The following is a 13,595-nucleotide window of genomic DNA, read 5'->3' as shown; positions in this document are numbered from 1 at the left end:
TTTATTTATTTATTCATTGATTTATTTATTTATGAGTTTGTTTATTTATCTCACCCCGCCGTCACAACAGGACGAGCAGAGACCCACAGTTTCTTCATCAAGTCTCTCAGACACGTGTCTCTACAGTCTCAGTCTCTCCATGAAGTTTCTCAGAGATGTCTGAAGTTTCTCAGAGATGTCTGTGAAGTTTCTTGGTCTCAGGGAAGTCTTTCTGAGGTCCTCCTGTGGTCTTGAAAGACTTCCAGAGGTTTCCTTGGGGTCTCTCCAAGGGCTCCTAATGCTTTGGGGTTTCCTTGGGGTCTCTCCAGGGGCTCCTAATGCTTTGGGGTTTCCTTGGGCTCTCTCCAGGGGCTGCTAATGCTTTGGTAAACCTCTGCAAAGTCTCTGTGAGGCCTTTGGATACATTTCTCAGGTTGGCTGAAGGTCGCAAGGTGTCTGTCTCAGGTGTGTTGAGGTGTGTCAAGGTGTCTGTCTCCAGTGTGTTGAGGTGTGTGAAGGTGTCTGTCTCCAGTGTGTTGAGGTGTGTGAAGGTGTTTGTCTCAGGGACATGAGGACGTCCAGTCTCCTACCAGAGTGAGTCCAGCAGACGTCAGTCTAACGGGGCACTAATACCACAGAAATGACATTCTGCCAGAAAGTGCATTTTCACCATAAAAGGCTATCATCCATTACAACAACACAAACAAAACACAGATCAAATAAACACACTGGGATCCCCGGGCCTTGGGAGGATGTCCACTTATAGAGTAGGCATGTGTAAACTCAGAATGTGTGTGTGTGTGTGTGTGTGTGTGTGTGTGTGTGTGTGTGTGTGTGTGTGTGTGTGTGTGTGTGTGTGTGTGTGTGTGTGTGTGTGTGTGGATGCGCGGATTGCTAACAAGCCAGTCTGTGTGGGTTGATAAGAGTCTGTGTGTCCTCTCAGTAAGCGTGTGTGTGTGTGTGTGTGTGTGTGTGTGTGTGTGCCTTTGTGCCTTTGTGAACTCCATGAGATTCTCAGACGTTGGTGACCTCTATGCCTGAGTGACTGTGGGCGGGGCTTCCTTTATTACGGGGCGGAGACACCTCCTGTCCGTCTCCGCGCAGTGAGGCACAGCTGCCATGGTAACTTAAGTCCCGCCCACTGAGAGCTTTTGCACTGAAACCTAGCGGAGGCTGAGTGTGAGAGAGAGAACGAGAGAGAAAGAGAGGAAGACAGAGAGAAGGAGAGAGAGAGAGGGTGAATAAACAAAGATCAAAGGGATGAACAAACATCTGACAGGATTCCAAAGTCTTTGCTCCAGGGAAGATGAGGCATAAAGGAATGACAGCTAGTCTGTTTCAATACAGCACCTCTGAAATGGCTGGAGGGTAATAGCAGCCTACTAACCAACCAGTCTGTGAAAAGACCAGTGGAGCCAGTGATAGCTAGCTACCGGTCCTATCCTTGTAATATGCCATCAGTGACAATGACTGTTGTCATTGTTGCTCATGTGTCCTTGGGATAAACAAAGTGTCTGTCTGTCTGTCTGTCTGTCTGTCTGTCTGTCTGCAGTTGAGCTGGGGGGGCTCACCTTGACAGCTCGTCTCCTAAGAGACAGGTCATCATCAGGATAGCGTGTGGAAGACGTGTGTGAACGAGCCAATGAGCTCTGGCGAGAGGAAGGGGGCGTTCCCAATCGCTCAATCATCAAATCATGCTGAAGAGCTGACCTGCAGGACACACACACACACACACACACACACACAAACATCAGAATAATTCAAAACTCTGGGATTCACTCCTTGAGTGTGACTCCCACACACACATGGCCACTGGTCTGTCCTCACACACACACACACACACACACACACACACACACACACCACCCACAGTACACACACACACACACACACACACACACACACACACACACACACACACACAGGATGGATTTCCCTCCTGACTGAAGACAGAAGTCTGGGCACACATCCCTCATTCAGCCTCTCAGTCTATTCCATCTGTCTCTCTCTAACCTCCCCCCTCTCTCTCTTTCTCCTCTCTCTCTCTCTCTCTCTCTCTCAATTTCAATTTTCAATTCAATTCAAGGTAGCTTTATTGGCATGACAAATATTTTTTTGCATTGCCAAAGCAGGACATCAAACAATACAATACAGAACATACGATAGATAAGACATTTATACATATAAACGTGTGTGTGTGTGTGTGTGTTTGTGCTGAAAATGGTAGGTATTTCATGTGTATAGTGTGTATAGTGTCTAATAACTGTCCCTCGCTCTTTGGCATTCAGTGACATATTTAGCAGCAAGAGCTGCTGTCTGTCCTTGCTGTCCAAGTAAGACAGGCAGTACTTCCTGTTGTCCCAGGTTTCGGAACTCCGGGATTAGGTTGGTAAATTTATCGAAGTAGGTATCTCTAATAAATTCATATTTCTTACATTGAAGAAGAAAGTGCACCTCCGTCTCAACCTCACCTGTCATACAGTGACCACAGACTCTTTGCTCTCTTGGCAAACATGACTTTCTTAGAGGCCGTTTACACGACACCGCCGGGTGGATTTTCTCTTACCGCTTTCACACCTTTAACGCACCTACAGGCGTCTACACGGCGAAAGTTAGCCGGCGGTTTCAAAAGTTCCCACTTCGGAGGCCGGTTTCAAAAGCTGACGGTTTCAGTCTCCTAAGCTGCCGGCGTCGTGTACATGCAAGGCGTAACACAAAACCCGGCGCCGTGTGCACGGCCCCTTAGTCTGCCTTTCTCTATGGCTAGGCTGTGGTCACTGAGTCTGTATTTGGTCAGGATCTGTCTCTGCTTTATATCTCTGACAGTAGAGAGATATTCTTCTAATTCATATTTAGATTTTATGGGCCGATAACATTCTAGTTTGTTTTGTTTTTTTGTTTCATTATGCCAATGTTCCTAATATTTTTCTTTAGATTTCTGGATAATCTGGTTGAGATTTAGTCTAAAAGCAAAGCTTGGCTGAGAGAGTGTATTAGTATTTGTTAGAGGGGGATTACTTAGTCTCAGCACAAGCTGACTCAGAGGACTCTTGTCGGGGTTCAGATCTTGAGTTTTTGCTGCAATGAAATGCAGTGTGTCTCTGGGACTTGTTTGGAGATGCATCCAAAATTTAAGTGCTCTCTTTTGTATGTTGATGGCCAATGGGAATCTGCCTAATTCTACCCTACATGCATTGGTTGGTGTTTTCTTTTGGATTTTTAAAATTAATCGACAGAATTCTGCATGTAGGGATTCTACAGGATGCTTGTCCCATCTAGTGTAGCTTTGCACACTGAGTGGACCCCATACCTCACTTCCATATAGCGCAATAGGCTGGATAACACAGTCGAATATTTTGCACCAAACTTTAATTGGTATGTTTCTGTTCCAGAAGTTTCTTTTATTGCATATAGCTCTGCGAAGCCTTTTCTTTTAAGAGCATTCACTGCCATGCTAAAGCTCCCGATGCAGTTATGATCAAGCCGAGGTAAGTGTACTGCATCGTGTGATCTAGGGCGGTGCTGCCTAGATTGAAAGGGTATCTGTGTTCCTGACATCTGGGCTTCTTTTGGAATATCATAATGTTTGTCTTTTTTAGATTTACTGTTAGGGCCCAGTGCTGACAGTATTTCTCTAGCAGGTCCAGGTGCTGCTGTAGTCCCTGTGCAGTGGGAGATATCAGCACCAGGTCGTCTGCATAGAGGAAGAATTTAATTTATTTTTCTTTTAGGGTAAGGCCAGGAGCTGTAGACTGTTCCAACTGCACCGCTAACTCATTGATGTAAATATTGAACAGTGTTGGACTGAGGCTACAGCCCTGCCTCACACCCTCTTTTTTTGAGTGAAGTATTCTGTAATTTTGTCACCAATTTTCACAGCATTTCTGTTTTCAGAGTACATTTCCTTAACTAATTGGTAAACTTTACCCCCTACACCGCTTTGTAAAAGTTTATAAAATAGTCCTTCATGCCAGATTGAATCAAATGCTTTTTTGAAATCAACAAAACAAGCAAATATTTTTCCTTTTTGTGTTTGGTTTACATGTTTAGTTATTAGGGTGTGTAGGGTGTAAATGTGGTCCGTAGTGCGGTAATTTGGAAGAAATCCAATTTGACAATTTGACTCTCTCTCTCTCTCTCTCTCTCTCTTTCTCCTCACCTTTCTCTTTCTCTTCGCCTCTCTCTCTCTCCCTCTCTCTCTTTCTCCTCTCTCTCTTCCTCCTTTCTTTGCTTTTCTCTCCCTTCTGCTCTCTGTTCCTCCATCACCCTCTCCATACCTCCATCTGTCTCAGTGTCCTCCTTCTCTCTCTTTCTCATCTTCCCACTTTTCTCTCTCTCCTGCTCTCTGTTCATCCATCCCCCTCTCCATACACCCGTCTGTCTCTACGTTCTCTCTCCCTCTTTTTCCTACAGATGAACTCTTGAATGTCATCATCTCTCATCTCTGTGTCCTGCTGTCTACTACAACACTGCTCATCTCTCTCTCTTGCATATGGGCTATGCTTCATATGTTCTAATTCACCCACACACACACACACACACACACACACACACACACACACACACACACACACACACAGACTCACACACACTCACACACACACATACACACGCATACACACACACACACACCTGACTGGCCCAAGCAGGGCCTTCATCTCCTCACTGAGGTGGCGTCGGACCATCTGCTTGTTGCCTGGGATACCCAGTATGGTTGCCATGGTCTCGATGCTGAAGGAGGGGTCCAGAACCATGACGGCGCCGTGGATCCCACTGTTCACCAGGCTTTCTGAGTACTCCTGCCAACACACACACACGCTTAGAATGTTTGAAACACCCTAAATATTGAAAAGCCAAAATTAATAGTTATTTTTGGTTTTTAAGACCACTTCAGGACTACTCATGATGGACTAAGACCAAAGGACTGGCTGTAAATTACACACACACTCCTTCTGTCCAGTAGAGAGTGCCAGAATCACACATTTGGGAACTCATGCTGAGGCTTCACAGACAACAACTAACTCGTATGGCGAGAGACTACATCTCAAATAATTACATTACTGGTGTGTTTGTGAATGGTGTGTGTTACTGATATGTGTTAGTGTGTGTGTTACGTGTGTTTGCCCATACCTTCAAGTCAATGTCTCTGATCCACTTCATGACACGTGGACATGTCCAGACCAGAGGATCCTGGTTCTGATGTTCACATTGCGCTCTCCGCACCTGCAGAACCTGATCACACACACACACACACACACACATGTACATTTATTTAGTAGTTACGTATTTGTTTAGCAGTTTTTAAAGGTGCTCTAAGCAATGTTGGGTAACATCACTTCTGTTGACGTTCAAACAAAACAGAGAGCTAGTTCGCTACTCCCTTCCATGCAATTGAAACTCACACACACATCTCATCTGTGATTGGCTGGAAGAGTCTGTTATGTTTTTATGGTCCAGGCTGGGCCAAGTTGTTTTTGTTGCTGTTTTTGGAGCCTGGGCTGTCCACAGAGGCAGTGTATTCAGGGCACAGACAGCTAGCGGATAGTGATGTTTTAGCTTAGAAACTGCGTAACATGGCTTATAGCACCTTCTTGACAAGCATGACATGCTGAGATGATGGGCCTTCTCTAGGGGATTGTGTGTGTGTGTGTGTGTGTGCACCGCGTGTGTATACACACCTCCTTGTCAAAGCCCAGTGCGTGCAGTAGCTCTATGCCCAGCAGCAGGCTGAGCTGGTGTGTGTGTGTGTGTGTGTGTGTGTGTGTGTGTGTGTGTGTTTGGCGTGTGTGTGTGTGTGTGTGTATACACACCTCCTTGTCAAATCCCAGAGCGTGCAGCAGCTCTATGCCCAGCAGCAGGCTGAGCTGGTGTGTCTTCTTGGAGATGCTGAGGTGCTTGTCGAGGTCTCTGCGCGTGAGCGAGCACAGCACGCGGCCGTCCACCAGGTGTGTGTGGAACGCCTGCGAGTACTGAGGCAGGCCCACGTCACTCAGCCACGCCTTCGCCACCCAGTGGTGGTCTAGCTCCGACGCCCGGGACAGCCTGAACACACACACACACACACACACACACACACACACACACACACACACACAGATGACCAGGAAGGTGTGAGTGTGGAGATGTGTGTGTAAGTGTGTGCGTATTTGTGCGGATGCATTCAGTTAGTGTGTGTGTGGTGTGTGTGTGGATGTGTGTGTGTGTGTTACCCTCGTCCAGTTTCGGCCTCTCTGTAGTCTTCGATGGCGAGCCGTAGTTTCCTGCGGTGCATTGAGCTGCTGACTCCTAAACCCAACTCCAGATCCTCATCAGACAGACTCAACAACACCTACACAGAGAGACAAACGTTACACACACACACGCACACAAGAACGCCCCACACAATAATGCCCCACACACACACCCCACACACACGCACACACCCACACACACACACCCCACACGCTGCGCACACACACACCCCACACCTTGCGCACACACACAATACACACACACACACACACCCCGCTTGACGCGACACGCATCGCACACACACACACCCCACACGCACGCACACACACACACACACACACACACCCCACACGCACGCACACACACACATACCCCACACGCACGCACGCACACACACACACACCCCACACTGCACACACACACACACACCCCACACGCACACACACCCCACACGCACGCACACACACACACACACACACACATGTTGACATGTTTTGTCTCTTTCTCTTTCCTCAGTGTTTTCCTTTTTGGTTTCTTCCCCTTTCTGCTCCCTCTACAGTCTCTATCGGGGACTGGAGTTTGACATCTGTGGTGACTCTGCAGTGTTTCACACACACACACACACACACACATATACTAAAACACACACACACACACCTAAGGGCTTTTGCTGAGCTCAGTCAATATCACAGAGCTTGCCTTCGCCTCACCATATAATATCTCTTTCAATATCGAAAATATCAACATCCATATTAATCTCACTCCTAATAGCAATATCACTAGCGAAATCAATTCAGCCCTCAGAGCACTGCGGGAACTTGAAATAGAAACTGATTTGCTCACTAACCTTCAATGTGTGTGTGTGTGTGTGTATGCGTGTTCTCACCTTGCCACTCTTGACGTTCTCAGAGCAGGCACGCTGGTACATGGGCATCGCCATGACGACCTCCAGCCATGCCTGCACTGTGCCCGCCCTCCAATGTGACATGGGCGTGGCCTTGGCTAACTCCACCTGCTGGAGGCGGTCCAGCTGATGCTCCTCACCATCTGATAGGCTGAGACTCAGGCGGGTGGGGCTAGACAGACTGTCTGAGTCTGGATTGGTGGACGAGGGAAGGCGACAGGTCAGGAATGTGTGTGTGTGTGTGTGTGTGTGTGTGTGTGTGTGTGGGTGTGTGTGTGTGTGTTTACCCTCGTCCAGTTTCGGCCTCTCTGTAGTCTTCGATGGCGAGCCGTAGTTTCCTGCGGTGCATTGAGCTGCTGACTCCTAAACCCAACTCCAGATCCTCATCAGACAGACTCAACAACACCTACACAGAGAGACAAACGTTACACACACGCACGCGCACAAGGCGCCCCCACACCCACCCCACCGCGCTGCACGCACACACACCCACCGCACACCCCCACCGCGCACACACACACCCCCCACCGCCGCGCTTGCACACACACACACACACACACACACACACCCACTTGGCGCTTGCGCGCTGCATGCGCTTTACACACACACCCCACTGCGCGCTTTTACACACACACACACACACACACACCCCTGCGCCGCGCACACACACATACCCCACCTTGCCGCGCGCACACACACACACACCCCACGCGTGCACACACACACACACACCCTTTTACACACACCCCTGCGCTTGCGCTTTTACACACACACACACACACATGTTGACATGTTTTTTGTCTCTTTCTCTTTCCTCAGTGTTTTCATGCAGGTTCTCTTCCCTTTCTGCTCCCTCTACAGTCTCTATCGGGGACTGGAGTTTGACATCTGTGGTGACTCTGCAGTGTATCACACACACACACACACACACACATATACTAAAACACACACACACCCTAAGGGCTTTTGCTGAGCTCAGTCAATATCACAGAGCTTGGCTCGCCTCACCATATTAATATCTCTTTCAATATCAATATCAACATCCATATTAATCTCACTCTCAATAGCAATATCAATGTGAAAATCAATTCAGCCCTCAGAGCACTGCGGGAACTTGAAATAGAAACTGATTTGCTCACTAACCTTCAATGTGTGTGTGTGTGTGTGTATCGCGTGTTCTCCTTACCACTCTTGGCGTTCTCAGAGCAGGCAGCGGGTACATGGGCATGCATCGCTGGCGACCTCCAGCCATGCCTGCACTGTACTTCCGCCCTCAATGTGACATGGGCGTGGCCTTGGCTAACTCCTGCTGGGCGGTCAGCTGATGCTCCTCACCATCTGATAGGCTGTAAGGACTCCAGGCGGTGGGGCTAGACAGACTGTCTGAGTCTGGATTGGTGGACGAGGGAAGGCGACAGGTCAGGAATGTGTGTGTGTGTGTGTGTGTGTGTGTGTGTGTGTGTGTGTGTGTGTGAGAGTGTATATGTTTGTGCCAGTCGGTCCATGGGTATGAAAGTATTGTGATATTGTGTGTATGTGTTTTAGAGGGAATGGACTTGCAACTGTGATTGGAAGGATTACATCACGGGACAAAACAAACACACGCACACACACACACACACACTCTTCCGTTTGTCACCCCACCCTCCTCTGCCTCTCAGCTGTTAGAGGGCTGAAATGACTGGAGAGCACCCCAGCAGCACTGTGGCCTTTAAAGGAAAGATCCCGTGTTTAAACAGCCATTAGGAATGAAACGATTTATAGCGTGTAGCTATGAGGCATAGAACCACGTCAAACAAATCACTATTTTCAAACCACTGACACTGACACAAGCTTACACTTCGGTAGTCGTGTGGAGGGTCCCTACAGACAAACTGAAGTATAGTAAACAGTGTAAGGTTACAGAGGTCCTAACAAGGGCTGTTTCTGAAGGCAGCGTATTGACTCACTTCTTATCCGGTAGCGTCACATCAGTGGGCACCTTCAACTCAGTGGGCACGTTCACTTCAACTAAGATTCAGCCAAACCTCTCTGTACACTTTCAAAGTTTATAATACTTGGGTTTGTCTGCAGGGACCCTGTCCACACAACCACTGAAGTGTAAGGCTACTTTGAGCCTTGCCAGTGGTTTGAAAATAGCGCTTTATTTTGATATGGCTCATAGCTACACGGCACACTATAAACATATCTGTGGTAATGATATCCCCATTGCCATCTGCTTCTCCAAAATCCTACACAGGAATATGTGTGTAAGTGTGTGTGTGCCTTTTCATATCATATGCTTTGAATCAGCTTTGTGGCGTTTTGTCCGTCTTGAACCCCAGAGAATAGTTCCGAAGGAAGAGTATGTGTCATGTGACTGATGTCTGGTACTGACATGTGACTCCTGGAGAGCCAATCACAGCACAGAGTGCAGGAGATGCGGTGAGAAAACTCACTACAACGTATAGGCCACATGTGTGTTTATGGGAAACTCTCCTTAAGGCCCACCTGTTCCCTTGTCTGTGTGTGTGTCTCTGTGTGTGTCTTCATGGGATACTCTCCTTAAGGGCCACCTGTTTCCTCGTCTGTGTGTGTGTGTCATGAAGCTACTACTGTAGTGCAGACAATCAGAGCCATATTACATTCAAAGACCTCTATCCACCCCTAAAGACCTCTATCTGCCCCTAAAGTCCTCTATCTGCCCCTAAGGTCCTCTATCCCCCACTAAAGACCTCTATCTGCCCTAAAGTCCTCTATCTGCCCCTAAAGACCTCTATCTGCCCCTAGAGGCTTTGGTCTCCCATCTTATGTGGGTGGAGCTGAATCAGAGCCATCTTACACTCCATCAAGTGTACTCTAAACACCTCTGTCTTCCCCTAAACACTTCTGTCCTCTAAAGACCTCTATCTGCCCCTAAGGTCCTCTATCCCCCACTAAAGACCTCTATCTGCCCCTAAAGTCCTCTATCTGCCCCTAAAGACCTCTATCTGCCCCTAGAGGCTTTGGTCTCCCATCTTATGTGGGTGGAGCTGAATCAGAGCCATCTTACACTCCATCAAGTGTACTCTAAACACCTCTGTCTTCCCCTAAACACTTCTGTCCTCTAAAGACCTCTGTTCCCTTAAACACTTCTGTCCACTAAACACTTCTGTCCCCTAAAGATTTCTGTCCTCTAAAGACTTCTGTCCCCTAAAGACCTCTGTCCCCTAAACACTTCTGTCCCCTAAAGACCTCTGTCATTAGCTGAACATCAGCTGGGAGGATTCTCAGGACTGTTCATTTGTGTCACCACTAGGTGGCACTGCAGTACTGTTTGTGAGTGACCAACCAATGCACCACACATCATGCCTGCAGAAACCCCTCCGTTACTTGACCCGGTATCATCCAACAGTTACCATAGAGAGGTCTCACACACACACACACACACACACACACACACACACACACACCTCTGTCTGAAACCTCCAGCAGAATGAACAAGAGACAGAGAGTGTTCTTGGAGGCTGGACAGAGTGACCCATAGTTACACTCAGGATAAGAGTGACCTATAGTTACGCTCAGGATAACTGTGACCCATTATTACCATAGTTACGCTCAGGATAAGCAGTGACCCATAGCTACGCTGAGGATAAGAGTGACCTATAGTTACGCTCAGGATAAGAGTGAACCATAGTTGCGCTCAGGATAAGAGTGACCCATAGTTACGCTCAGGATAAGAGTGACCCATAGTTACGCTCAGGATAAAAGCTCGCTCTCTTCCCCGGCCGGTCTCAGGAGATCCAAATACACAATACAACAGTGCGTCTAGCTTGTGAGACCCCCCCCCACCTGCCCACACACACACACAATAACATTCCTCAATCACACACACACAATAACATTCCTCAATCACACACATACAGTAATAACGTTCCAGTCCCGTTATCCGTAAAACACAAGTACCAGATCCGTTATCCGTAAAACACAGGCTCTGAACAACAGGTGTGTTTCTAATAATCCTCCCTGAGTGCCTTCTATTATCTTTCTCCATCTCCTTTTATTCTATCCTCTCTTTCTCCTGCTCATGTCTTCTATCCTCTCTTTCTCCATCTCCTTTTATTCTATCCTCTCTTTCTCCTGCTCATGTCTTCTATCCTCTCTTTCTCCATCTCCTTTTATTCTATCCTCTCTTTCTCCTGCTCATGTCTTCTATCCTCTCTTTCTCCATCTCCTTTTTCTTCTATCCTCTCTTTCTCCTGCTCATGTCTTCTATCCTCTCTTTCTCCATCTCCTTTTATTCTATCCTCTCTTTCTCCTGCTCATGTATTCTATCCTCTCTTTCTCCATTTCCTTTTCTTCTATCCTCTTTCTCCTGCTCTTTTCTTCCATCATCCTCTCTATTTTCTCTTCCTTCTGCTACTCTCTTTCTCCAGTTCTTTTCTTCTGTCCTTTCTTTCTTCCTCTTGTCTTTCTCACACAACAGTCCGCACCGAGGGAGCACCGAGGGATAATGGCCAAGTCATTATGAAAAGCTCAGCCAGATACACACATCCAAACGCACACACTAATCCACACACACACACACACAAACATGACTAAAGATACACACTAAAGAACAAAAATAGCCAAATAAACAGTCTACATGTTGTCAGTGCTCCATTCCCCCTACCACTGGTCCCTAAGTCGAGTGTGTGTTCAGGACACACACCACACCACAAACAGATGCTCTCCGAGAGAAGCAGCCTCCTCCCCACATCTTCCTGATCCTCTCTCTCTCCTCCCCACGTCTTCCTGATCCTCCCTCTCTCTCTCCTCCCCACATCTTCCTGATCCTCCCTCTCTCTCCTCCCCACGTCTTCCTGATCCTCTCTCTCTCCTCCCCACGTCTTCCTGATCCTCCCTCTCTCTCTCTCTCTCTCTCTCTCCTCCCCACGTCTTCCTGATCCTCCCTCTCTCTCCTCCCCACATCTTTCTGATCCTCCCTCTCTCTCACTCTGCGAGCCTTGCTGGGTACAGAAAAGATGCCTTTTCTTCTGTGTGTGTTTGTGCGTGTGTTTGCGTGTGTATGTTTGTGTGTGTGTGTGTTTGTGCGTGTGTGTTTTCGTGTGTGTGTGTTTGTGCGTGTGTGTTTGTGCGTGTGTGTTTGTGTGTTTGCGTGCATGTGTTTGTGTGTGTGTATGTGCGTGCGCGCGTATGTGTGTGTGTGTGTGTGTGTGTGCACGTGTGTGTGTGTGTGTGCACGCGTGTGTGTGTATGTGCGTGCACGCGTGTGTGTGTGTATGTGTATGTGTGTGTGTGTGTGTGTGTGTGTGTGTGTGTGTGTGTGTGCACGCGCGTGTGTGTATGTGCGTGCACGTGTGTGCGCTCCTTTTCTTTCTGCCATAAAGCATGTCAGTGCCTCAACCTCTGGAGCTTTAGGGGGGCTGCTGAACCTGCAGTGGGATTCAGTGTGTGCTCTTCATACACACTTACAGTGAGTCCTGCACATCACACCAATCCACACACACATACACACACACACACACACACACACACACACACACACACACACACACACACACACACACACACACACACACACACACACACACACACACACGGAGGGGGTGATACAGGAGTTTAGTCATGAGTGTGTTAACTGGGAGTGTGTGTATTTCACAGGCACCATCACAGACGTTCACTGCCAGAGGAGGTGTGTGTGTGTGTGTGAGGGAGTGAGGGGAACACCCCATCCAGGTGAAGGCAAGATGGCTGTCCTCTACTGGCAGTGATCGTGGGATAGAGGTCAAAGGTTAAGAAGCACAAGGCACCACACACCACACAGGGAAAGAAGACGGGCCACATGGAACTGCAAAGTCATTTATTTTATTTTAAAATATTTTTTATTATTCGGCTGTTTTTGTAGCATTTTATAATCTGAATAACTTTTCTTTCCATGCCACTGAGATCTGAGGCAGCTTCAACTGGTCATCACCACTTAACACTCCCTTAGAGGGCGGCCCCCTTACACACACACACACACGCACTCAAAGGGTGACCCTTTTGGTGGGCATCTCACATGCGTGCACACACACACACACACACACACACACACACACACACACACACACACACACACACACAGAGGGCAGCCCTCTACTGGGCATTACAAATGCATTAAATAAAACTCTGTTTCATAGTAGCTCTGAATCCAGAAATATTTCCAAATTTACAAAACATAAGGGTCTGAAATGGAGATGATGTTAGAGGAGGTGAAGCGGAGGAGGCGGGGGGGTGTCAGCGTCAGGCGGGGTGGAGAGCAGTGCATTCTGGGCCGCAACCCAACTACATGGGTTTGGCTCTGTTCAGCTAGTTCCAGATTCAACTGCTGTCCACACCACATCAGTTACAGTGTTAGCTAGGGGTAAGTGTGTGTGTGTGTGTGTGTGTGTGTGTGTGTGTGTGTGTGTGTGTGTGTGTGTGTGTGTGTGTGTGTGTGTGTGTGTGTGTGTGTGTGTGTGTGGGTGTGTGTGTGTGCTGG

At 47.9% G+C, this 13,595-nt stretch overlaps 1 protein-coding gene across 1 annotated transcript; it reads right to left on the bottom strand.

Moving 5' to 3' along the window:
* On the bottom strand, positions 1-7,536 carry LOC125293789 (kazrin-A-like). The gene is made up of 6 exons (XM_048241914.1): positions 7,402-7,536; positions 5,790-6,021; positions 5,110-5,211; positions 4,612-4,778; positions 1,551-1,689; positions 1-1,152 (listed from the first exon to the last, which is right to left on the bottom strand). Exons 1-6 carry the CDS (start codon positions 7,461-7,463, stop codon positions 994-996), a joined length of 861 nt encoding a protein of 286 aa, XP_048097871.1. The 5' UTR covers positions 7,464-7,536; the 3' UTR covers positions 1-993.
* Between the last annotated feature and the right edge of the window lie 6,059 nt (positions 7,537-13,595).

The sequence above is a fragment of the Alosa alosa genome, chromosome 4, assembly GCF_017589495.1.
Source record: "Alosa alosa isolate M-15738 ecotype Scorff River chromosome 4, AALO_Geno_1.1, whole genome shotgun sequence".
Taxonomy (NCBI): Eukaryota; Metazoa; Chordata; class Actinopteri; order Clupeiformes; family Clupeidae; genus Alosa; species Alosa alosa.
The sequence above is the reverse complement of the archived record's forward strand: the minus strand, read 5'-3'. Positions and strand labels throughout refer to the sequence as shown.